The sequence below is a fragment of the Ranitomeya variabilis genome, chromosome 3, assembly GCF_051348905.1.
Source record: "Ranitomeya variabilis isolate aRanVar5 chromosome 3, aRanVar5.hap1, whole genome shotgun sequence".
NCBI classification, from domain to species: Eukaryota; Metazoa; Chordata; class Amphibia; order Anura; family Dendrobatidae; genus Ranitomeya; species Ranitomeya variabilis.
In genome coordinates this window covers 255,076,161-255,102,614 of record NC_135234.1, presented here as the reverse complement: position 1 = coordinate 255,102,614, position 26,454 = coordinate 255,076,161, and the positions used below count along the sequence as shown (strand labels likewise).

The window sequence follows — 26,454 nt, the reverse complement described above, 5'->3', positions numbered from 1 at the left end:
TTTAAATCAAGTTTTTGGGTTACCTGTATTTTTTAAAAAATGTTGGCAATGTTTTTTTTTTTTCATTTTACAATAAAAAAAATATTATTCTTGCAATCTTCACTTTGGCCATTTGAGCTTTTTTAGACTGTACACACAGTTCGTGACAAAGGATCCGCCAATCAAAATAGGTGATTTCACACCTGTCTTTTCTACACCTCACTTCACAAAGACCTTTGCATAGACTTATTAAAAACTTCAATGTAAAAGATTGGGTTGGAGTCCAACTATTGTGGCTATGTACATATGATTTTTACTGATATAGTAGGAAGATAGGACCAGATTCATCAAGATGATGTTGTTCACCTGTGATGTTTGTTATTACACATTTGATTGTCCCTGTCAATGGTGCTTTTGGATACATTTTATCACTTTACACGTTTTCCTTGTTTAATCCCTTTGGGAGGCATTACTGAACAGGCCTATACCCAGGAGTGGGATTAAAATTATTAACAGCATCTCTTTGCATGAAAGAAACCACATCCGTTTTCAGGACATATTCCTTCCTACAACTCACACCCAGTTACACACACCTCCCTCATTCATAAAAATAAAAGTAATCATAACCAAAATTGAATACACATTTTGCTGCAGGTAATTGGTAGTAGATGTTTGTTGCAGTCCTTTGTAACACCATATATAACGTAACGTAGTGCCTCTTTGAGTGCTGATAATACAGTATATGTTATACAAGTATGTCACAGAATTACTACATTTACACAGATTACACTGCACAAGGACAAGCTCCGATCTTTCTACCTATGATCAAATACAGCAGTTTAATATACAGATGTAGTAGTCCTTAACTTGCCAGACAGCACATTACTTTATTAACATAGCAACGCAGAACTTCATCTGACTGTGTATCTGTACAGGATCAGACCAATACAACTACATAAAAGCAGTACCAGAACCATCATAAATAAATACCGTACCAGAGCCAATATCAGCACATGAATACAGCACCAGAATTATCATCAATATATGTGTAATGCACCAAAGCTATCATCAGTACATGAATACATCACTAGAAGCAACATCCATACATAGATGCATCACCAGAACCATCATGAGTACAGGAATACAGCATCAGAACCCCCAGCATTGCATGAATACAGCATGAGAATCATCATTAGTGCATGATTACATCATCAGAATCACTGCCAGTATTTGAGTACATCATCAGAATTATCATCAGTACATGAAAACATTACCCAATCCACCATCAGTGCAAGAATACATTACTAAAACTTCCATCAGTACATGAATACAACACCAGAATGATAACCAGTATGGGAATACATCACTAAAACCACCTTGGCACATAAATATATCACAAGAACCACGTTTAGTATGGGAATATAGCAACATAACCAACATCAGTACTAATATACAGCACCAGAGCCACCATCTATATATGAAAACAGCACCAGAACCACCATCAGTATATGAATGCAGCATCAAAACCATCGGGAGTAAATATAGCACTAGGACCACCAGCAGTGCATAAATATAGTACCAGAATTAGCATTAGTACATAAGCACAACACCAACCTTAGTACAGTTGCTATGTCAGGTCAGCCCCCTGCCTTGCTTGAACTTACATTTCCCATTGTAACAATGGGAGTTCATGTTATCAGCCATCCTTAGACTGCGGATCATATAAGAACCACAATACTGATTATACAAAATGCCACAAATAAACATTTACATCTAGGTACATTACAGGAGATGTCTCCTTGGATTCATGAAAATTTTTACACCAGTATTCGCACAATTGTGGTGCAACTCGAGGCTGTTCTAAAATGTTGGGACTTTTTGGCATTCTTGGGTCATTTTCACCCAGAACCTACAAAGTGAACAAAGCTGGGGTGGGACAGAAGTTGATAGGGGACCTTCAAATGCATTACTCCGGCAGGAACTAGAGTAGAATTTGTGGAGAGACCTACAACACATCCTGACATAGTTCCCTTTAAAAAAATGAAAGTGTCATTATAGTACTCCCTAAATAAAAATATTCACCAACAATTGTTCCCTGTTGTGTTTCCTGCACAATCTTGCACCCACACTGTTTCACTTATGATACATTGCCTCCATAATGTCCTTTCCTATTAAATATTCCTTTCTCACTGTACCTTACTTTTATAGGATCTGCAGCTATACTTGTCCAACTTGGCAAACCAAATTGACAGAGAGACAGGACCATGTGATGTCCCTTTAGTCATTTTACTGGATGATGTTACTGAAGGAGGAGCCATTAGTGAATTGGTGAATGGGGCCTTGACCTGCAAATATCACAAGTGGTAAGTGGCAACCCGAAGACTGTGTTATAGTGTATTTTGTGTTTGTGTTCCCATGCTCTATAAATACAATTTGGCATTTTTACGACTTTAACCGTGGTCTTTGCAGCACTCACCTATTATTTTTATACAATTTAAATGAAATTGAGTTTCAAAGGTTCTAAATAACAGACAGATGAAAAAATGGCCCCACACATGGGCAGAAAAGATACCCCAAGTACTCTGAATATCAGTCGTACACCAGAGTGGGTAGACCTATGAGACTGAGGGTTTTTGTCAGTGAAAAATAAAATCTTGGCAGAGCTGTGAAAATCCTCTTGGGCACTTGTTTTGAGAAACCATTCCCTTCACATGTCAAAAACTGCATCTTTTTCCTTCCCTTAACTCACTAGAAAAAAGTATCTTGAAACAATTTGGATATGTTCACACTGCCTTTTGTTTATGCATTTTTTGAGTTAGTCCGCTCCGAAAAGCACATTCTCGACTTCGAGAATGCTTGAAAGACTCTTCCTATAGATTTCTATTGTAAAACAACATTGCTGTTTATATGTTCAGTCTTTCCATTTTTCACATTCCAGGAGCTATAGAATTTTTATTTTTTCATCGATATAGCTGCATGAGGGCTTGTGGTGTTTGGGATGAGTTGTATTTGTCACTCGCAGCATTTTGGGGTACATATAACTTGTTAACAAACTTTTATTGAAAGGGTTGTTCGCTACTCAGACAACCCTCTCTCAATCAAGTAAAATAATAACAACTATACTCACCTCTGGTGATGGCGCCTTTCCAGCTATGTCATCTCTAGTTCTCTGGGGCTCGCGTGACTTTGTTATGTCAGGTGAGCCCTGCAGCCAATCAACGGCCGCTTCACTCTCCCCTCCCTAGAACAAATACAAAATCCAGAGGAAGTCAGAAGGCAGCAGCAGCAGCTCTCACTTGCTCTGAGTATCAGATTTGTTCAAAGAAGGGGAGAGTGAAATGGCTGCTGATTAGCTTCAGGGCTCACCTGACATAACAAAGTCACGCAAGCCCCAAAGAGCCAGTACCAACACCTCTGGTACGAAACCGGAGGTAAGTACAGGTTGTCATTATTTTACTTGGGGAAACATAGTGATGTTAAAGGGGTCGTCCAAGTGGATGATAACCCCTTTAACTCTTTAGAGAAATGGAAAATAGCACAACAATTCTACTGTTGTTTTTTGATGTTTTACATTTTCCACTATTCATGTGCTGCTCAAATAAAATGTTACCTTCATTCTGTGGGTTAGTACAATTAGAGCGATACCAAATTTATATACTCTTTACTACTTGTACAATAAATACATTGTTTGAAAAATACAAATCATTGGTACAAGAGAATTTTCTGTACTAGAATGTTCATTATATTCTTCTTTACAGGCAGAATGTATTCGGATTTAGAGATACATCATTAAATACCAGTGCATTTCTATGTACCTGTATTCTAGATGGAAAATAAAAGTCAGAGAATATTTTTTATTCCTAGAAAATAATGAGAAACAATTAAAATAACTACATTTTTAATGCACAAAAAATAAATATCACAAACCATGAAATAGACATGTTTGGTATCCCTGTAATCGTAACAGCCCATACAATACCGTGAACAGATTAAGTGCGATGTAATGGTGTAAATTCCAGCAATTTTTTTAGGGACCACTTCTCATTTGAAGTAACTTTGAGGGGCCTGAATGATAGAAAATACCGAAAAAAGTGACACTATTTTAAAACCTGCACCCCTCAAAGTGCTTAAAAACACATTCAAGAAGTTTACTCCATTTAAGTGCACCACAAAAATGAAAGCAATGTGGAAGGAAGAAAAGAAAATTTTAATTTTTCCAACAAAAATGTTGCTTTAGCCATAAACCTTTCATTTTCACAAGGGTAACAGGAGAAGTAGACCTCCCAATTTGTTGTGCTATTTCTTCTGAGTACAACGATACCCCAGTTGTGGTAGAAAATGACTGCTTTGGCTCATGGTAGGGCTCAGAAGGGAAGGCACTATTTGTCTTTTGGATGCAACATTGGCTGGAATAGATCATCGGACATGTCGCGTTTGCTGAGACCCTGATGTGCCTAAGCAGCAAGAACCCCCCCACAGGTGAACCCATTTTGGAAACTACACCCCTCAAGGAACGTATTTAGATGTGTGTTGAGCACCTTGAACTTACAGATGCATCATTTATCCTGAGACAATGGATGCCCAATATGTGGTGGAAAACTACTGTTTGGGAACACAACAGGGCTTGGAAGCGAATGATCACCAATTGAATTTTGGAGCCCAATTTTGGCTGGAATAGATAGCGGATGCCATGTCACATTTGAAGAGCCCCAGACATGCCAAAATTGCAGAATCCCCTACAATTGACACCATTTTGGAAACTACACATCTTAAGGAATTCATCTAGGTTGGCAGTGAGCGTTTTGAACTCTCTGGCAATTCACAGAATTTTTCCACTTAAATTTTGCTTTGACCCCAAGTTTTTATTTTTCAAAAGGGATAATAGGAGAAAGTGAATGGTACAATTTGTTATGCAGTTTCTCTTGAGTATGCCAATAAACCACATGTGGTTGAAATCTACAGTTTAGGCACAGTGCAAAGCTCAGAAGGGAAAATGCACCATATTGGAGTTCAGATATTGCTGGAATGGTTTGAGGGTGCCATGTCACATTGGCTCCTCAGGTGCCAGGACAGCAGAACCCTCTACAAGTGACGCCATTTTGCAAAGTACACCACCAAATGAATTCATCTAATGGTGCAGTGAGCATGTTGACACCACATAAGCCTCACATAATTTTATACTATTTGGCAGTGGAGAAAGAATAATTACATTGTTACCACTAAAATGTTGTTTTAGCCCCAAGTTTTTAAATTTTATAAGGGCCAATAGGAAAAAATGGAGCTCACAATTTGAGTGTGTCAATACCCTACATGTGATCAGGAAATACTTTTCAGGTACAGTGCAAATGGAAGGAGCGCCATATTATAGTGCAAATTTTGCTGAAGAGCCCCTGAGGTTCCAGAACAGCAGAACCCCCCCCGTAAGTGACCCCATTTAACAAACTAAACCTCTCAATGAAGGGGGGCAGTGATCATATTGACACCGCAGGTGTGTCACAGAATTGTATACCTTTGGGCAGTGAAGAAAAATTAATTACAATTTTACCACAAAAATTTAATTTTGGACCCAGATTTTACATTTTAATCTAAAAATGAGTAAAAATGGCACAAAAGTCGGTTCCACAATTTCTGTTGAATGTGGAAATGCCCAATATGTGGCTGTACTGTACTGCTTATCCATACGGCGAAACTTGGGAGGGACGGAGTGCTATTTGCCTCTTGGAGAATTATCGTAGAATAGTTTGCGGACTCCATATGCAGAGCCTCTAAGTACCAGAAGAGCAGAATCCCCCATCCCCCTATCAAGTGGCCACATTTTGGAAATTATATCCTCTGGGAATTTACCTGCAGGTGTAGTGAATATTTTGACTTCATTGCTGTTTTCCAGAAACAAGCAGCAGTGGATGTTGCTGAGTGAAATTGTAGTGCCCGTATACTACCATTGACAAATGATGGACTTCAGTGGGGACTTGCTTTTTTTGTGCGATTACAGCAATACCAGATTTATCTTGTTTTTGTAATGTTTGGCTACTATCGCACACTTCTGCGGGATGAGTTTTCTTTTTTATCAGTACCATTTTCGGGCACGTAACATTGTTTGATCGCTTTCTGTTCCAATTTTTGGGAGGCAGAATGAACAAAAACCAGCAATTCATAAATAGTTTTTTTTTTTGGGGGGGGGTTATGCCATTGACAGTGTGGTAAAATTGATAAGGCAGCTCTATTCTTTGGGTCAGTATGATTACAGCAATGCCACATTTTTGTAATTTTTTTATGTTTTGACTTTTTTAAACAATAAAAACTATTTTATAGAAAAAAGAATTGCTTTTGCATCGCTGTATAGTGGCTTGTTTTTTGGTGAGAAACATAATGACGTTTTCAGAAATAAAGTTTTTAGCCACGTTTTTTATTTATTTTGTTTTTTCAGTGTTCACTGAAGGGATTAAATAGGGTGAAAGTTTTATAGATCGAGTTGATCCAGATGTGGCAATACCAAATATACCGTATATACCTGAGTATAAGCCGAGACCCCTAACTTTGCCACAAAAAACTGGGAAAACTTAATGAAATGCAGCAGCTACCGGTAAATTTCAAAAATAAAAATAGATACCAATAAAAGTAAAATTAATTGAGATATCAGTAGGTTGTGTTTTTGAATATCCATATTGAATCAGGAGCCCCATATAATGCTCCATACAGTTCATGATGGACCCCATAAGGTGCTCCATAAAGTTCATGATGGGCCCCATGCTTCATATTAAAATATGCCACATATAATGCTGCACAAAGGTTAATAATGGCCCCATAAGATGCTCCATAGACACATTTGCCCCATACAGTGCTGCATAAAGGTTAATAAGGGCCCCATAAGATGCTCCATAGAGACATTTGCCCCATATAATGCTGCACAAATGCTGATTATGGCCCCATAAGATGCTCCATAGAGATATTTGCCCCATATAATGCTGCACAAATGCTGATGATGGCCCCATAAGATGCTCCATAGAGATATTTGCTCCATATAATGCTGCATAAATGTTGCTTATGGCCCCATAAGATGCTCCATAGAGATATTTGCCCCATATAATGCTGCACAAATGCTGATTATGGCCCCATAAGATGCTCCATAGAGATATTTGCCCCATATAATGCTGCACAAATGCTGATTATGGCCCCATAAGATGCTCCATAGAGATATTTGCCCCATATAATGCTGTGCAAATGTTGATTATGGCCCCATAAGATGCTCCATAGAGATGTTTGCCCCATATAATGCTTTACAAATGCTGATTATGGCCTCATAAGATGCTCCATAGAGATATTTGCCCCATATGCTGTTGCTGCGATTGAAAAAAAGACATACTCACCTCTTGTCGCTCAGGCCCCCGGCACGTGCTATATTCACCTGTCCTCATTCCACCGCCGGGTGCCGCTGTGTCTTCCGCGTCCTCTGCACTGACGTTCAGGCAGAGGGCACGCACTAATAACGTCATCGCGCCCTCTGACCTGAGCATCACAGCAGAGGAACGAGGAGAGGTGAATATCGCGCCATGCTGCTCACCCTCCCCATTATACTCACCTGCTCCCGGCGCAGTCCCTGGCAGCTTCCCTGATGGTCTTCTCCGGGGGCTGACAGCTTCTGTCCACCCCTATGGGAGTCGCGTGCATATTCATTACTGTAATGAGCGATACCGTGTGACCGCTCAACGCTGGAAGAAGCTGTCAGCGCTCAGAGATGTAGGGACCGCGCCAAGAGCAGGTGAGTATGTCACAGCTGACGCTCCCCCTCCCCCGCCGACCCCCCTGGGACAATGACTCGAGTATAAGCCAAGAGGGGCACTTTCAGCCTAAAAAAATGGGCTGAAAATCTCTGCTTATACTCGAGTATATACGGTATGTACTTTTTTTTTTTTACATAAATATACATATTTATTGGTATATTGTCATCTTTTTTTATATTTTTGCAATGCATTACACCTGTCAGTGTTACACTGACAGACCACCTTTGACACTCCCTGACAGAAGTTATGTCGCTTATCTATGTTATGTAAATAAAAGCTTATAACCGGATGTTAAATTCATCCATTGGTTGTATAAATTATTCGTTTTGAAAGCTGAAACCCTCTGAAATGTGGTGTCGGTTAAGAAAATAAATTGGCATCAATGCAGAAATATTGATCAGTTAATTGACACAGAATGGTAAGATTTTGGCAAGACAAAAGTTTTGTCGCCCACAGAAAGTAATGTGATATTCAAACAAATTATTAGATTAAAATACAAATATATGTTGCATAACATTGGTGAATGAAGTTGTGGTGCTATTAGCGTCATATTTAATATTTTGTGTGACTTCCGTGATCTTGAAGGACTGCATCCATGCGGTTCAACAATGATTCATACAATTTATTAATGAAGTCATCAGGAATAGCAAAGAATGCAGTCTTACATGCCTCCCAGAGTTCATCTAGATTCTTTGGTTTTGTCTTCCAAGCTTCCTCTTTCATCCTACCCCAAACATGCTCAGTGATGTTCATGTCTGGTGACTGGGCTGGCCAGTCCTTGAGCACTTTGATCTTTTTTGCCTGGAGGAACTTTGTTGTAGAGATGGATGTATGAGATGGAGCACCATCCTGCTGCAGAATTTGACCCATTTTATGATTTGGAATATAAGAGGTAGCTAATACTTCTTGATATTTTAGGCTATTAATATTGCCTTCCACCTTGCAAATGTTTTGCACACCCCCATACTGAATGTAACCCCAGACCATGATCTTTCCACCACCAAATGTAACTGTTTTCTGGGTGTATTTTGGATCCATACGGGCTCCAGTAGGTCTCCTGCAGTATTTGCCTTGGCTGTGTTGTAATTCTACTGAAAATTCATCAGAGAAATCCACCTTCTGCCACTTTTCCAGCTTCCATCTGTTTAGCAGGCTGTGGGACTTTGCAAATGCCTCACGGTTTTTTATTTGCCTTTTGTTTAGTGCTGGATTCTGGGCACTGATTCGACCATGGAGGCCATTTTGAGACATAATCCTACAAACTGTTCTAGTTGACACAGGGACTTGAGGTGACCAGGTCTGTTGGAGCTCTGCTGCAGTGGAAGAGCGGTTTGCTTTGGATTTTCTAACCAACAAACGTTCCTCCTGAGCGGTTGTCTTGCGGGGTCTGTCGGACCTGAGCTTGTCAAACACATCTCCAGTCTCTTGAAATCTTTTTTTAATTCTTTGTACTTGACGCTGAGACACGTTAAAGGTGCCAGCCACCTCTGCAGTGGATCTGGTCTTCAGCCTCTTGATAATCCAGGCTTTGGTCGCAGGGTGGATTTTTGGCATGTTGTCAGAGCTCAAGTTGCAGTTCAAGTGAAGGTCGGGTGCTGGGTTTCTTTTTATACACACACTAATTAACCGATCATTTACTGAGCACACGTGAGAATGTAAACTAGGATTGGGTGCATTATATGACCAGGTGACAAAACTTTTGTCTTGCCAAAATCTGACTATTCTGTGTCCATTAACTGATCAATATTTCTTCATTGATGCCAATTTATTTTCGTAACCTAAACCACATTTCGGAGGGTTTCAGCTTTCAAAAGAATAATTTATACAACCAATGGATGAATTTAGGTTATAAGCTTTTATGTACATAACATGGATAAGCGACATAACTTCTGTCAGGGAGTGTAGACCATGATTGGCATGATCTAACTGGCAACTATAGCTGGCAGACCCAGGGGTCATCATATAACCTCTGGTTGCTATGACTACCAACGGCTCCAAGATCAGGTTGCAGGAGTGCCGGTCTGAAGAGAGGAGTCCCCTCTCTCTCACCTATCTTTCTAAATTCTGCGATCGCTATTGATCACGGCATTTTGGGGGGTTGAATTGCCCTGGGCAGTGCCCTTGGCTGTGACAGCAGAAGCTTGGTTATCTTTTAAACAAAGCTCCCAGCGATGATCATAAGTGCACAGCTCCTGTGCCCGCATGATCGCTGTTACGTACGCTTACATGAACTTGCATGAACCCTTTCCGGATCATAACATAAATTTCTGTCAAATTTCGTGAAAGAGTTAAATAAAGCTGCTTTATTTTTGATACTTGATGTTTTCCTTTGACAAAACTTTATTGATATACGTAGGTGCAGATTAAATGCATTTTGAAGCGTTTCTGCTGCAGAAACACACTAAAAACGTATTTGCCTTTTTTGCCTAAGATTTTTCCACATAGTCTATGGGGAAAATCTGCTCAGAAAACTCAGCGTATTTGCAAGAGACATTGACACGCTGCAGATTTCAAACCTGCACTGCAGGAGAGTGTATTCTCAATAAATATAGAAGCTCAGAGGGCATGAGATTTCTAAAAATTCCATCGATTTTGCTGGAAATGTTAGTTGATGCGTTTTTGATGCATCAAAAATATCTGGCACCTAAAGCTCATTTTGGGAACATAGCCTAAATTAGACACATGGTAAATTCTATCAATATATCAACCTAAATTTACCACTAACAAAAACCACTATGTGTCAAGAATATCTTTCTGATAATCACTGGGACATGTCAAATTTGAAAAATGGGCATTTGTCCAAAATACTGAAACTAGTTACGACGGGAAGAGGCTAAAGAGACCCAGTCACCTTGGAAAACACTGTTTACCTGCAGATATAGGGTTAATGTATGATTGACAGCCTGCTCTGCAGAGCATCTGTGCAGAGGGAGCTGGTATTCAAAGTGCCCTGAAGGGTTCAGTTTTCAAAATATAGTAAATTATGGGAAGGTTTCGCAGTACTGGTACCTCGGGCTTTGCCAATGCAATGTGGCAAGTGAAAACCATTCCACCAAAATATGTGTTTCAAAAGCAAAGTGATGCTCCTCCTTGCCTTCAGACCTCTGCAGTATACCCAGAGAGCAGTGTATGAACACATATTGTGCTTGTATTACCAGATACAGTGTATTGCTGTAATTGGGAGAAATTGTGTAACAAATTGTGGTATGCTTGTTTCTGTTTCTATTTGTGAAAATTAAATATTTAGGGTTAAAATAGCATTTTAGTCTCAAAATTTAAATTTTCCTTTTTTTTCATTCTGCTCTATGCTAATTCCTGTAAAGCACCTTAAAGGGTAGCCACTAGCCAGTCATCTAGTTATAAGTGTTTCATTGACCTTGTGCCTCTGCTCTCAAAGCGTTTATGTTGCAGAGCAAGATGGCAGTTGAGAATGGAATGAAGGTCTATACTCTTCACGATTAGTGCCATTTTTGTCTTGGACACAGTGATAGTAGGAGACTGGTCTGGAGACCATGTGGGCAACGATATCAAGATGACTTCACAGGGGAACATTCTCCTGGGATTATGGTGTGGAGTGGCATAATATACCATAGCCAGACCCCTTTAATATTCATTCTAAGTACTTAAACAGTTCAGTGTTACTGTGATTTGGTTGTAAAACCAATGCTACAGCCAGTTGTCAAGTGTCCCAGGAGCCATTTTTCAGCATGAAAACGCCTGGTTGCATGCTGATTGTCATGCTTCCATGACCTGCAGCATCTCTGGACTGGTCTCCCATCAAGCACATCTGGGCCGTCATCGGTTGGCAATTACAAAGGTAGCTGCCAACAGCGGAGCTTGATGATGTGCGTGCCCAAGTGCAATCAGCGTGGGAGAACATTTCTAATACAACCATTAAGAGCCTCATTTCATGCCAAGACATGTAAGTGTGGGGATTTCTTCATGTGTAGCTCATGCACTATACTGAATAAATCAATGTTGTTCATGCAAATTAGGTGGATACTAGAAAATAAAGTTAAAAATCAAATAACGAAAATGCCAAAAATATATAGAAACTCAAATCACACACACTTTTCTCCCTTTAATAAAGATGAAATAAAAAAAAAAAACATTTGATATCACTCTGTTCATAGAAGTCTGATCTACCAAAATATAAAAATCAGTAAGCAAATGCCAAAATTTTATGTTTACGGTGCAATAAAAAGGTTATCTAAGCAGCATATTTAAACCAAATGGTGACAATAACAACTTCATTTAGCCACAAAAAAAGTGCTATTTTTTCACCACTTAAATAAAAAAATTTCCCACAGGACACTGTTGAAGGCCTTTGCAGAGTCCACCGATAGGAGACATAGAGGAAACTTCTTGTGTTTAGGAGATCAAGGATTGAATTTTTATAGTATTGTCCCTCACTTCCTTTTTCGTGACAAACATGACTTGATCCTCGTGCATCAGGATGGGGATAGTATAATTTTGGAAAATAGTTTATTAAGGATTTGCTCTATAATAACACAGACCAAGAGGTCCTTACCTGGCTTGGAATCATGCAGATATGAGCCACAAGAGGTTGTGTAGTGACCGGGCACCTTCATCTATAGAGTTGTTGTTCTAGGGATTGTGAGAATAATTCATAACATTTTGTGGTATATCCATCTGGACAAGGACATTAACCAATCTTAAGATCTGGGATAGCAGATGCCAACTTCAAAGTAGTAAAATTGGAATCAATCTCCTCACAAATCTCTTTAGGGATAGTGGTATAAATATGCTTTGTAAGCGTTAAGTTTCAAGGAACAACCTGAATCCGAAAGAAAGGCGAATTTACCTTCAATATTTTAATTCTCGTACTACGCCCCGGACTCTTTCTAGGATGTCTTTTGGGAAATGAACTTTTCCTTTACGTTGTGAATTTAGAGCTATAATGCACGAGGAGTCTTGCCTAGGTTGGAGAGCCATGGCTAGACGTTTCACATTCTTATCCCCACATTCGGAATATAGTCGCTGAAATTTGTCTTTAGCTTGTTTATCCCTCTGATCTTATACACTTGCTTTTACCAAGTTTAGCCTAAAAAGTGGGAGTCATGACTATTTTTGGAGGGATTCTAATGAAGCCAGTTTGGAATAGGATTTAGATATGTACTCTGACCTAAACTTTTAAGCCTGTCAGCTTGTGAAATAAGTGTCCCTCTGAGCACGCATTTATCCATAGAACCTTATGAGCATCAACTGTCATCTACTATATCAGTAATGGAAAATTCTTTATTCACTGAAGACAGATTTTACACATGAATTGTGAATTTTGAGAATGAAAGATCAGTCCAGGAGGAGAAAGAAGTGTATTTACCTTATAAGATTTATTACAAAGTTTCTTATTATCCCTTGTACTATTGATTTATTATAAAAAAAAAAAAATAAAAGGAAGGTTACCATTTAACTAATGTCTTGGGTCTCAATTTGTCAATGGTTTCTCCTTAAAACATCTTAGTGATGTGGATAAAAAACGTACGTATGTAAAGCTGATGATTTAACCTTTGTGTGATGTTTTCTGAAATCTTGAATTTCTATTATCACAGACTTTCTAGCTTCTAAGAACTCTAACACATTATAAGAGAATTTCAAATTAGTAAAAAATAGAATACTACAGTCAAATGTTTATATTTTTGTTTCATTTGCATTTAGTAATCTTGTTTTTTATTCTTTTCTTATAGCCCTTACATTATTGGAACTACCAATCAGCCGGTGAAAATGAGCCCAAATCATGGACTTCACATAAGTTTCAGGTAAATATTACACATGCATCATTGCTTTTGCGCCTATTTTTTTGTATAGTTTTGTGTGTTTTACGCTTTTTTTAGTTTGACAAGGAATGAAATCCAGCATCAAGATCTAATAAAAAAAACTTCATTCATTCTGCTACCTATGAAATGTTCCCCTTGCCATTGGCTGCAACACAACCGCAAATGCATGATTAGTCCACCCCCATGCTTAATTGTGGGCGAGATGTTCTTTTCCTGAAATTCTGTGCCCTTTTTTCTCCACACATACCTTTGATCATTGTGGCCAAAGAGTTCTATTTTAACCTCATCGGTGCACAGGACTTGTTTCCAAAATTCATCAGTCTTGCTTAGATTTTTTTTGCGTACTTCTAAAGCTGAATTTTATGGTGAGGCCATATTTGTGCAGGTGTCTCTGAACAGTAGAACAATATACCACAATTTCAGAGTCTGTTAAATATTTCTGAAGGTCTTTTGCAGTCAAGAGGGGGGGTTCTGATTTGCCTCTCTAGTAATCCTAGCAGCAGCTCTCACTGAATTTTTGTCCTTATCTTGACCTCCCCTGTTCCTGGTAACTGCCATTTCTTGATTACATTTTGAACTGAGGAAAAGGCAACTTGAAAACTCTTTGCTATCTTCTTATAGCTTTCTCCTGCTTTGTGGGCCTCCACCATTTTTTTTCAGAGTGCTAGGCAAAGGCTTAGAAGAACCCATGGCTGCTGTTTTTTGCACAAGGTTAGAGGTAGCTGGGTTATTATAAAGCTGAGAAATTTGCATCATCTGGCCTTTCCTAAAGATGACAGTAAACAAGCCATAACCCTAACAGGCTAATTAAGGTCTGAAACCTTGGTCAAAGTTATCTGAGTACACAAATCTCCAAGGGTGCCCAAACTTTTGCATTGGCCCATTATCCTTTTATAATTTTTAAAATGTAAAAAATTACAATATATTTATCTTTTGCCTAAAATATGAAGAAAATGTGTAATTTAACTTTAGGTTTTTAGAGATTATTTAATCTTCAACTTGCTTAACTGTTCACAAGCAAAAGAAAAAAGGAAAGAAAAAAAATGAAGATACAAGTCCAAAATAGATGATTAAAATATACAACTTTATTGGTCAAATACAAAGGATTAAAAATGTGTGGGTTGGAAAAAATGACTGGTAGTGCGACAGACGCAGTTTGACGCGACACTCATATATGAGTTAATAGATATATGATATATAAATCAAAAAATGTAATAAATAATTACCATGGATGATTTAAAGGAAAGGTGCCGCATTTTATTTTTTCTATTAAAAATAATTGTTTATATAAACAATTATTTTTCATACAAACTTCCTTTTTTTAACTTTAACATTTTTTTTATTATTAATTTTTTTTTAAGCCACTGGGCGCCGCCATTTTGCTTTGCAGGAGTGTAAGTGAAGCTGCACGTCACTTACCCTCTGCATTTACGGCAGCCCAGGGCATAGAGATCTGCGGTCGGCTCCCGACACTATACCTAGCATTATAAGCTGCTTTCTGCTGTGTCTGGCCACGCCCCCTGAGCAGTCCACAGCACGGCAGAGGCAGGAGACCAGCGCCATCTTCCTGGAGCTCACACTGCAGCTGTGAGCTCCAGCTCCCAGGATAATCACAGGAGCCCTGCAGCTATAGGAGGAGGAGGAGAAGACCAAGGAGGGGAGGGAGAAGAAAGGACTCAGCAGGGAGCCGTAAGTATCAGTGGGGAGGGGGAGAGGGAATCTATTCCTATCCCTTGTGGTGCTGACTCTGAGCAGTGTATCTCCTCCCATGTGTGTTACTGTCTGCTGAGCTGTGTATCTAATCCTCTCCTGTGTGATACTGACTGAGCTGTGTATCTAATCCTCTCCTGTGTGATACTGACTGAGCTGTGTATCTAATCCTCTCCTGTGTGATACTGTCTGAGCTGTGTATCTAATCCTCTCCCGTGTGATACTGTCTGAGCTGTGTATCTAATCCTCTCCTGTGTGATAGTCTGCTGAGCCATGTATCTAATCCTATCCTGTGTGATACTGACTGCTGAGCCATGTATCTAATCCTTTCCTGTGTGATACTGTGCTGAGCTGTGTATCTAATCCTCTCCTGTGTGATACTGTCTGCTGAGCCATGCATCTAATCCTATCCTGTGTGATACTGTCTGCTGAGCCGTGTATCTAATCCTCTCCTGTGTGATACTGTCTGAGCTGTGTATCTAATGCTCTCCTGTGTGATAGTCTGCTGAGCCATGTATCTAATCCTATCCTGTGTGATACTGACTGCTGAACCATGTATCTAATCCTTTCCTGTGTGATACTGTCTGCTGAGCCATGCATCTAATCCTATCCTGTGTGATACTGTGCTGAGCCTTGTATCTAATCCTACCCTGTGTGATACTGTGCTGAGCCGTGTATCTAATCCTCTACTGTGGGATACTGTGTGCTGAGCCATGTATCTAATCCTATCCTGTGTGATACTGACTGAGCTGTGTATCTAATCCTCTCCTGTGTGATGCCGTCTGCTGAGCCATGTATCTAATCCTATCCTATGTGATACTGTGCTGAGCCTTGTATCTAATCCTATCCTGTATGATACTGTCTGAGATGTGTATCTAATCCTCTCCTGTGTGATAGTCTGCTGAGCCATGTATCTAATCCTATCCTGTGTGATACTGACTGCTGAGCCATGTATCTAATCCTTTCCTGTGTGATACTGTGCTGAGCTGTGTATCTAATCCTCTCCTGTGTGATACTGTCTGCTGAGCCATGCATCTAATCCTATCCTGTGTGATACTGTGCTGAGCCGTGTATCTAATCCTCTACTGTGGGATACTGTGTGCTGAGCCATGTATCTAATCCTATCCTGTGTGATACTGACTGAGCTGTGTATCTAATCCTCTCCTGTGTGATGCCGTCTGCTGAGCCATGTATCTAATCCTATCCTATGTGATACTGTGCTGAGCCTTGTATCTAATCCTATCCTGTATGATACTGACTGAGCTGTGTATCTAATCCTCTCCTATGCAGTCCTCTCCCCCGTTATGTGTGATCTATATGGCGGCGTTCTGTGATAAGTATATGGCGGTACTATGTGATGTATATGGTGGTATTATGTGTGATCTATATGGCAATATGTGAGAACACTGGTGGTATTATGTGAGATCTATATGGCGGTATTATGTGTGCTCTATATGGCAGTATTATGTGTGCTCTATATGGCGGTATTATGTGAGATCTATATGGCGGTATGCTCTATATGGCGGTATTATGTGTGCTCTATATGGCGGTATGCTCTATATGGCGGTATTATGTGTGCTCTATATGGCGGTATTATGTGTGCTCTATATGGCAGTATTATGTGTGCTCTATATGGCGGTATTATGTGTGCTCTATATGGCAGTATTATGTGAGATCTATATGGCGTCGTTATGTGAGAAGTATATGGCGGTACTATGTGATGTATATGGCGGTATTATGTTTGATATATATGGCGGTATTATGTGTGATCTATATGGCGATATGTGAGAACACTGGTGGTATTATGTGAGATCTATATGACGGTATTGTGTGAAGTATATTGTGGTATTGTGTGCTCTGTATTATGTGTGCTCTATATGGCGGTATTATGTGTGCTCTATATGGCGGTATTATGTGAGAACACTCTGGCGTCGTTATTTGCGATGGTATTATGTGAGAACTATAGGACAGTATTATGTGTGCTCTATACGGCGGTATTATGAGTGATCTATATGGCGGTATTATGTGAGAACACTATGGAAGTATTATCTGCAGAAAGGGGACCAAATCTAGGGTGGTTCCGGTTGAGCAGCTGCACGCGGGTCTGGGGTAATAGAGGGGGCAGCATGACCTCCAGTTAGGTGCCTTCAGGGGAGGGCTGGTAAGGCAGCTGAAGAGAGGGGTCTCATGTTTATCGTTACTATATGGCTACATTTCCTTCCCAGCATCACCCCGGACTGCGCCTGTCGCCTCGCTTTCACACATCGCCAGGACAGGATCTGAGGAGGGGAATGGGGTCTTTGCATGCAAAGCCTGGATCAGAACAGGCTATCAATCCGCAGAAATGTTTCCTGGATTTCTGAGGAGACGGTCCATCCATGTGTATAAAAGACAGCGCTCTATATACAATCCCTGGCTGCTCTGCGCACCAAACAGGGTGCCCCCCATAGACCAGCACACTGCTCTCCAGAAATACTCTGTGCTGCTGTCACCCTGCTCCCTCCACCACATATCTCCCAGAATCCTTGCTGCCCGCCATCCTCGGTGACTGTCTACTTGTCAGTATAACTTTGCAATCACCAACAAAATGGCTGCACACTGTGTTCCTGAATCCTCTCATCCCCTAGCAAACACCCGGGAGGAGAGGAGACATCACACACGTCAGCAGACTCCGCCCATAATTACTGCAGCGCAGTAATGTGAGCTAGTTGTACACTAGGTTTTTGTCAAATTTCATTAGCTGCTGCCCCTAGTGTTTAAAAGTGGAAATGCCAAACCTTTTAAAATTATTTTTCATATTTTACTAAATTAAAAACAAATGATAATATTTTTTAAGAAAATGTAAACATTAATTCTTTACATTTTTTCAATCGCTGGAAAAAAATTTTTTTTGATGGCACCTTCCCTTTAAATTAATGTGGAGACCAATATGGATAGTAAATAAAGTGCAAAAGTGCTATTATCTAAATCCATGTACTGGTGTCCACACATTAAATGTATTAAAGGAAACCTGTCAGCAGGGTATGCACAGTAACCTACACACAACGTCATTATACTGAATAAAATGATACCTGGGTTGCTGCAATCCGTCTTGTGGCTGTTTCTTAATCTTTATTTTCAGTTTTGTGTTAATGAGATTCTTGTGACCTTAGGCAGAGCTGGGGTATGTGGTGCTCTGATTATATATTCATAATGCAGCCTGCTGACAGGTCACTGATCCCTCACTGACCTGCCCTCTAGATTGCATAATGAATACCTAACATACTGAATAAAAACAAAAACGCTTCTGCAGGCAGGTGCCAGCCGTGGCCCCTGCTCTGCAGCATAAGCGCATGTGCACTGTTCACTTTTGCAGATTTACTTGAGCAAGGTAAAGAGAAAAAAAATAAATCATTTTGAAAATGTGCCCGCCTCGCCTGCACAGTAGCAGCCATCTGTTTGTATAGAGATCCGATAGCTGCTTTTGTGCAGGCGCCGACAGTACCATGTTGCTGGAGAGGAAAAAAAAATGTCCTCCTGCAGAATAGCAGCTGTCGGCGATCGCCTAGAGCTGCCACGGCCAGCACCTGACTGCAGAAGCATTTTTTTTTTGTTCAGTATGTTAGGTCTTCATTATGCAATCTAGAGGGCAGGTCAGTGAGGGATCAGAGACCTGTCAGCAGGCTGCATTATGAATATATAATCAGAGCACCACATACCCAAACATCGCCTTAGGGCACGAGAATCTCATTAACACAAAACTAAAAATAAAGATTAAGAAACAACCACATGACAGATTTCATCACCAGGTATCATTTTATTCAGTATAACGGCGCCGACCTGACGCTGTGTGTAGGTTACTGTGCACAATCCTGCTGACAAGTTCCCTTTAACCACTGAAATATATTGGTATATGCAGGCAATGTAAAAGACAAAACATATTTATGAGCAGCATGAATGGTTTGAAATAAAGTGCATGTGTCTATACATAGAGGTCCAAAATCACAGAGCAATCACTTGTGAAGATAAATGTACAATATATTAAAGGCTGCCCGCAGGCTATGCAGGATGATGTTAAGTAGGATTCTATAGCAGACTGTACCTGTATAGCAGTGGGTGGGATGAGTGTGGCCATGAAGCGTCCTCCCCGATGCGCATTTCGGCGTCTGCTTTCGAAGACATTAATTTAAATAATCCATGGTAATTATTTATTACAATTTTTTATGTATATATCATCTATCTATAACTCATACAGTTGTGCTCAAAAGTTTACATACCCGGCAGAATTTTTGCTTTCTTGGCCTTTTTGTCAGAGAATATGAATGATAACGCCAACATTTTGTATCCACTCATGGTTAGTGGTTGGGTGAAGCCATTTATTGTCAAACTACTGAGTTTTCTCTTTTTAAATCATAACGACAACCCAAAACATCCAAATGACCCTGATCAAAAGTTGACATACCCTGGTGATTTTGGCCTGATAACATTACCAGAAGTTGACACAAATGGGTTTGAATGGATACTAAAGGTAACATCCTTACCTGTGACCTGTTTGCTTGTAATCAGTGTGTGTGCATAAAAACTGAGTGAGTTTCTGGGATCCAGACAGACTCTTGCATCTTTCATCCAGCCAATGACGCTTCTGGATTGTGAGTCATGGGGAAAGCAAAAGAATTGTCAATGGATGTACGGGAAAAGGTAGTTCAACTGTATAAACCAGGAAAGGGATACAAAAAGATATCCAAGAAATTGATACTGCCAGTGGTGAGAAAATAAGCGTATCATGAAATTCAATGACAAAATGGGAGAGACTCAGTTATGGGATAATCCCGAGTTTCCACACCTCAAAAACTTACAGGACCCAATTTTCTGTGCCAAATCCAGCACACCAGATAAATTCACTTGCTCTGAGGAAGGTCCATGTAGGACCGAAAACATTTAGCAACTGATTTGTTCACCTGGATGTGCAATAAATAACCTTCATCCTTCTTTACAATATGAGTGCCAAGTTTTTCTATTTATTTATCCAATTTTCTGTAAACAATATGGAATAACAACACTTAATCAGATTTTTGAAAATGACATTTTATTATCATTTGAACAAATTCATATAAAATTTGAGATCACTCATAGGGATTTTTATAGAAATTTAGCAAATGAGACATGCCATAATGCATCAGTTTCCATATCCGAGGATGCCAATATCCAGATATCCATTGATAGGAGTGGTAACAACTCAAGGGCCCACAGGCGTAATATCCTCCCTATACACCTTTCTATGAAACTCCAACTTGCTGTTGAGAGTAAATGTTGGCAATTAATTCCTTCTATCACTGATGATCAGTGGAATGATGCCCTAGAGGTGCATACGATGGTGTTGACAGCCGCGAATAATAAATTAATTCAACTACATATACTACATCAATCCTACCTGACTCCGAAAAAACTACATAGATTTGGCAGACTGGTAACTGATGAATGTCATAGTTATGGGGAATCGGGGGGCACTTAATTTCACACACGGGGCCGGGGGGCACTTACTTTTCACACACGGGACGAGAGGGTGTCATAGTCACTTTATTCTGATGTTCTGACCTCTTATTTGGAATTGTAATATAATACGAACACACTGGAGCATTAGAATGGATAATTGGGATACCAATTGAATGTAGTCCAGAGATATGAATCTTGGGAATTGTAGATGAAGAACTGGGGTTTCACTATGATAAAATATTTGTCTGGGAAGTTCTATTTATTGCTAGGAAAGCAATAGCACTAAGGTGGATGGGGGAGGGAGCCTCCTACTGTTAATCAGTGGAAAAAATTAGTGAATGATATAATACCATATGAAAATATATTATATTATATAGAAATAGAAGATGCCCTCAGAAATTCCATAAGATATGAGAGAGATGGTGTGATTCACCCTTAACGCGTCTATCTCACGATATGAACCCTGATGTTGTCCCTGATGTGTGTAAACTGCAAGAGTGTACTTTTATTATGACCCAAACTGGTACGTGATCTGAATTTTGATAGAGAACCTGTTAATTCAATTGAATGCAATGCTTCATAATGGAAATGACCTTAATATGCTATGTTCTATATTGTTTGTACACTTTTTTTTGTTTATTTGTTTACTCTATTATTGAAAGTGTACTGTTACCTACATGTTATTGTGAAGGGTGACTGGATCATTCTGACCATATACTGTAATATTATATGTTTGTAACTTTATTCTGAGGAATCTATAAAAAAAAAGAGTTTAAAAAAAAAAAGAATTGATAATGCCAGTCAGCAGCGTTCAAACTGTGATTAACAAATGGAAAATCAGGGGCTATGTAAAAACAAAACCACGGTCAGGTAGATCAACAAAAATGTCATCCACAACTGCCAGTAAAATTGTTCGGGATGCAAAGAAAAACCACAAATAACATCAGCTGAAATATAGGACTCCCTGAAAACTAGCGGTGTGACTGATTCAAGATGCAAAATAAGGAGGGACTTGAAGAAAAATGAGCTGCATGGTCGAGTCGCCAGGAGAAAAGCCACAAAGTATCTCGCCTACAATACACAAAACAGTACAGAGACAAGCTCAAAACTTCTGGAACAAGGTAATTTGGAGTGATGAGGCCAAAATTGAACCTTTTGGCCACAACCATAAACGTTACACTGGGAGAGAGGTCAACAAGGCCTATGATGAAAGGAACACCCTTCATCCTACTGTAAAGCACGGAGGTGGATCACTGATGTTTTGGGGATGTTTGAGTTACAAAGGCACAGGAAACTTGGTCAAAGTTGAAGAAAAGATGAATGCAGCACGTTATCAGCAAATGCTGGAGGCAAATTTGCACTCATCAGCCCAGAAGCTGCGCATGGGACGTACTTGGATGTTCCAACATGACAACAGTCCAAAACACAAGGCCAAGTTCACCTGTCATTCGCTACAGCAGAACAAAGTGAAGGTTATGGAGTGGCCATCTCAGTCTTCTGACCTCAATATCATTGAGCCACTCTGGAGAGATCTCAAGCGCGCAGTTCATGCTAGACAGCCCAGGAATTTACAGGAACTGGAGGCTTTTTGCCAAGAAGAGTGGGCAGTTTACCATCTGAAAAAAAGAACCTCATCCACAACTACCACAAAAGACTTCAAGCCGTCATTGATGTTAGAGGGGGCAATACACGGTATTAAGAATTGGGGTATGTGAACTTTTGATCAGGGTCATTTGGATGTTTTGGGTTGTCATTATGATTTAACAAGATAAACCACAGTAGTTTGACAATAAATGGCTTCACCCAACCACTAACCATGAGTGGAGAAAAAGTTTTAGAGTTATCATTCATGTTCTCTGAAAAAAAGGCCAAGAAAGCAAAACTTCTGCCGGGTATGTAAACTTTTGAGCACAACTGTATATAAGTCTCACGTCGAACTGCGTCTGTTGCACTACCAGTCATTTTCCCCACCCCACATTTTTATTCCTTTGTATTTGACCAATAACATTCTATGTTTTATTCATCTATTTTAGACTTGCATCTTTGTTTTATTCTTTTTGTTTTACATGGATGCTCACCGATGGGTCCGTAAATGATCCATAAATAGTAGGGGTGTCAGTAGGGAGCTTTTCCTTCTATCTATTCTACAATTACAAAATACTACCTACATGTGTATTTTCATCCTGACTTCCCCTCCCACCCTTTTTTGAGGTTTTGTTAACTGTTCACAGTAACAGTAATTTTGACCAGGGGTGCCCAAACTTTTACATGACACTATATATATACACTCACCGGCCACTTTATTAGGTACACCTGTCCAACTTCTTGTTAACACTTAATTTCTAATCAGCCAATCACATGGCGGCAACTCAGTGCATTTAGGCATGTAGACATGGTCAAGACAATCTCCTGCAGTTCAAACCGAGCATCAGTATGGGGAAGAAAGGTGATTTGAGTGCCTTTGAACGTGGCATGGTTGTTGGTGCCAGAAGGGCTGGTCTGAGTATTTCAGAAACTGCTGATCTACTGGGATTTTCACGCACAACCATCTCTAGGGTTTACAGAGAATGGTCCGAAAAAGAAAAAAAATCCAGTGAGCGGCAGTTCTGTGGGCGGAAATGCCTTGTTGATGCCAGAGGTCAGAGGAGAATGGGCAGACTGGTTCGAGCTGATAGAAAGGCAACAGTGACTCAAATCGCCACCCGTTACAACCAAGGTAGGCCTAAGAGCATCTCTGAACGTACAGTGCGTCGAACTTTGAGGCAGATGGGCTACAGCAGCAGAAGACCACACCGGGTACCACTCCTTTCAGCTAAGAACAGGAAACTGAGGCTACAATTTGTACAAGCTCATCGAAATTGGACAGTAGAAGATTGGAAAAACATTGCTTGGTCTGATGAGTCTCGATTTCTGCTGCGACATTCGGATGGTAGGGTCAGAATTTGGCGTAAACAACATGAAAGCATGGATCCATCCTGCCTTGTATGGAGCATCTTTGGGATGTGCAGCCGACAAATCTGCGGCAACTGTGTGATGCCATCATGTCAATATGGACCAAAATCTCTGAGGAATGCTTCCAGCACCTTGTTGAATCTATGCCACGAAGAATTGAGGCAGTTCTGAAGGCAAAAGGGGGTCCAACCCGTTACTAGCATGGTGTACCTAATAAAGTGGCCGGTGAGTGTATACTGTATATATTATGGAGGAGGAGGCAGAGATTGGAGCAGTATATAGATAAGTCATTAACCTTGCATGTGTGGTTCGGCTGCTTTTTACAGTATGTAGTAAGAGAGTCAGATTAAAAGCAGCTGTGTACTCCTTTTATTAAATTAACCCTTTAAAAACAACTATGTTCACTTCCTGCAGACTAACCCTTTACAGCATTTCACCAATGATGAGTCCTCTCTGAATCCTGTAATCTAGCTTAATGCTACATTTATCATCATTTGCTCTATGATGCATATCATATGCTTTATGGCACGTGTGCCAGAGGGGGCACTTGAATCCCTCTCAGTGGGCACTCATGCCAGGTCTTGGAAACACCGCTACCTTCTTCCCATGTTCAAATATATTTGCGGCTTTTAAATGTGTGTGGTGATGAAGCGTTGCTTTATTCAGAGGGGCAGTGTGTGTGTATATATTTTGCAGAGGGGCAGTGTGTATGTATATATTTTGCAGATGTGCAGTGAGTGTGTGTATATATTTTGCAGTGGGGCAGTGTGTGTGTGTATATTTTGCATAGGGGCAGTGTGTGTATATATATTTTGCCGATAGGCAGTGTGTGTGTATTTTAGAAGGGGCAGTGTGTGTGTATATATTTTGCAGCTGTGCAGTGAGTGTGTGTATATTTTGCAGTCTGTGTGTGTGTGTGTGTATATTTTGCATAGGGGCAGTGTGTGTATATATATTTTGCCGATAGGCAGTGTGTGTGTGTGTGTGTGTGTGTGTGTGTGTGTATTTTAGAAGGGGCAATGTGTGTGTATATATTTTGCAGAAGGGCACTGTGTGTATATTTATTTTGTAGATGGGCAGTGTGTGTGTATATGTTGCAGAAGGACAGTGTGTGTGTGTATATATTTTGCAGAGCGGCAGTGTGTGTATAAATATTTAGCATATGGGCAGTGTGTCTGTGTGTGTGTGTGTATTTTGCATGTCTCCCATGATTTCTGTCAGAGCCACTATGCCTCCTGTAATGCGGCCCCGGGTTAAGTTACTGTGTTGGCACTTTGTGATATAAGTGGGTTTTGGGTTGGCATTTGGGCACTCAGTCTCTAAAAAGTTCATCATCATTGCTCTATAGCAGACCTGGGCAAAGTGCGGCCCCGCGGGCCACATCCGACCCTCTGGCTGTGTCAGTCTGGCCCGCGGACCGAGACAGCCGTGGGTCTGAAAACCTGAGGTCCGTGGGCCGCACCGTGCCCGCCCGCTCGCTTGCTGTCTCCGGCAGTCAGCATTGGTGGAGGAGGGGCCTCCGGCCACTTCCTCCACCAATCAGCGTGTGAAACAGCTGCTTACCGCCGGAGAGTCAGTGCATCGGAAACAGAAGCAGAAGCAGGGTGCCTGGGAACGGGACCAAGGTGAGTATGTGTTGTTTTTTTTTCATGTGTGTGAACATGGGGATTCTATGGGGTTGAACATGGGGATTCTCTGGGGGTGAACATGGGGATTCTATGAGGGTGAACATGGGGATTCTCTGGGGGTGAACATGGGGATTCTATGGGGTGAACATGGGAATTCTATGGGGTGAACATGGGAATTCTATGGGGTGAACATGGGAATTCTATGGGGTGAACATGGGAATTCTATGGGGTGAACATGGGGATTCTATAGGAGTGAACATGGGGATTCTATAGGAGTGAACATGGGGATTCTATGGGGTGAACATGGGGATTCTATGGGGTGAACATGGGGATTCTATGGGGTGAACATGGGGATTATATGGGGTGAACATGGGGATTCTATGGGGGGTGAACATGAGGATTCTATGGGGGGTGAACATGAGGATTCTATGGGGTGAACATGGGGATTCTATGGGGTGAACATGGGGATTCTATGGGATGAACATGGGAATTCTATGGGGTGAACATGGGGATTCTATAGGAGTGAACATGGGGATTCTATGGGGTGGACATGTTGATTCTATTATTATTATTTATTTATATAGCACCATTAATTCCATGGTGCTGTACATGAGAAGGGGTTACATCAAAATACAAATATCACTTACAGTAAACAAAACTAACAATGACTGACTGGTACAGAGGGGCGAGGACCCTGCCCTTGCGGGCTTACATTCTACAGGATTATGGGGAAGGAGACAGTAGGTCAGGGGTTGCAGTAGCTCCAATGGTATTGAGGTGGCTGTGTGGTCTTTACAGGCTGTAAGCTTCTTTGAAGAGATGGGTTTTCAGGTTTCTTTTGAAGGATCCAAAAGTAGTGGATAACCGGATGTGTTGGGGCACTGAATTCCAGAGGATGGGTGATATTCCGGAGAAGTCTTGGAGGCGATTGGATGAGGAGCGAATAAGTGTGGAGGAGAGAAGGAGGTCTTGGGAGGACCGGCGATTACGTGAGGGAAGATATTGAGAGATTAGTGTGGAAATATACAGAGGAGAAAGATTATGGATGGCTTTGTAGGTCAGTGTTAGTAGCTTAAACTGGATATGCTGAGAAATTGGGAGCCAGTGAAGGGATTTGCAAAGAGGGGAAGCAGG

At 40.6% G+C, this 26,454-nt stretch overlaps 1 protein-coding gene across 5 annotated transcripts in view; it reads left to right on the top strand.

The window, feature by feature from the left end:
• Positions 1–26,454, top strand: part of NAV1 (neuron navigator 1) — a 205,512-nt gene that overhangs the window by 142,495 nt on the left and 36,563 nt on the right. For all 5 annotated transcript variants that reach the window (XM_077295397.1, XM_077295399.1, XM_077295396.1 and 2 more), the window contains 2 exons: positions 2,188–2,342; positions 13,469–13,540. In XM_077295397.1, coding sequence (XP_077151512.1) covers positions 2,188–2,342; positions 13,469–13,540 — 227 coding nt within the window. The remainder of the gene's footprint in view (positions 1–2,187; positions 2,343–13,468; positions 13,541–26,454) is intronic.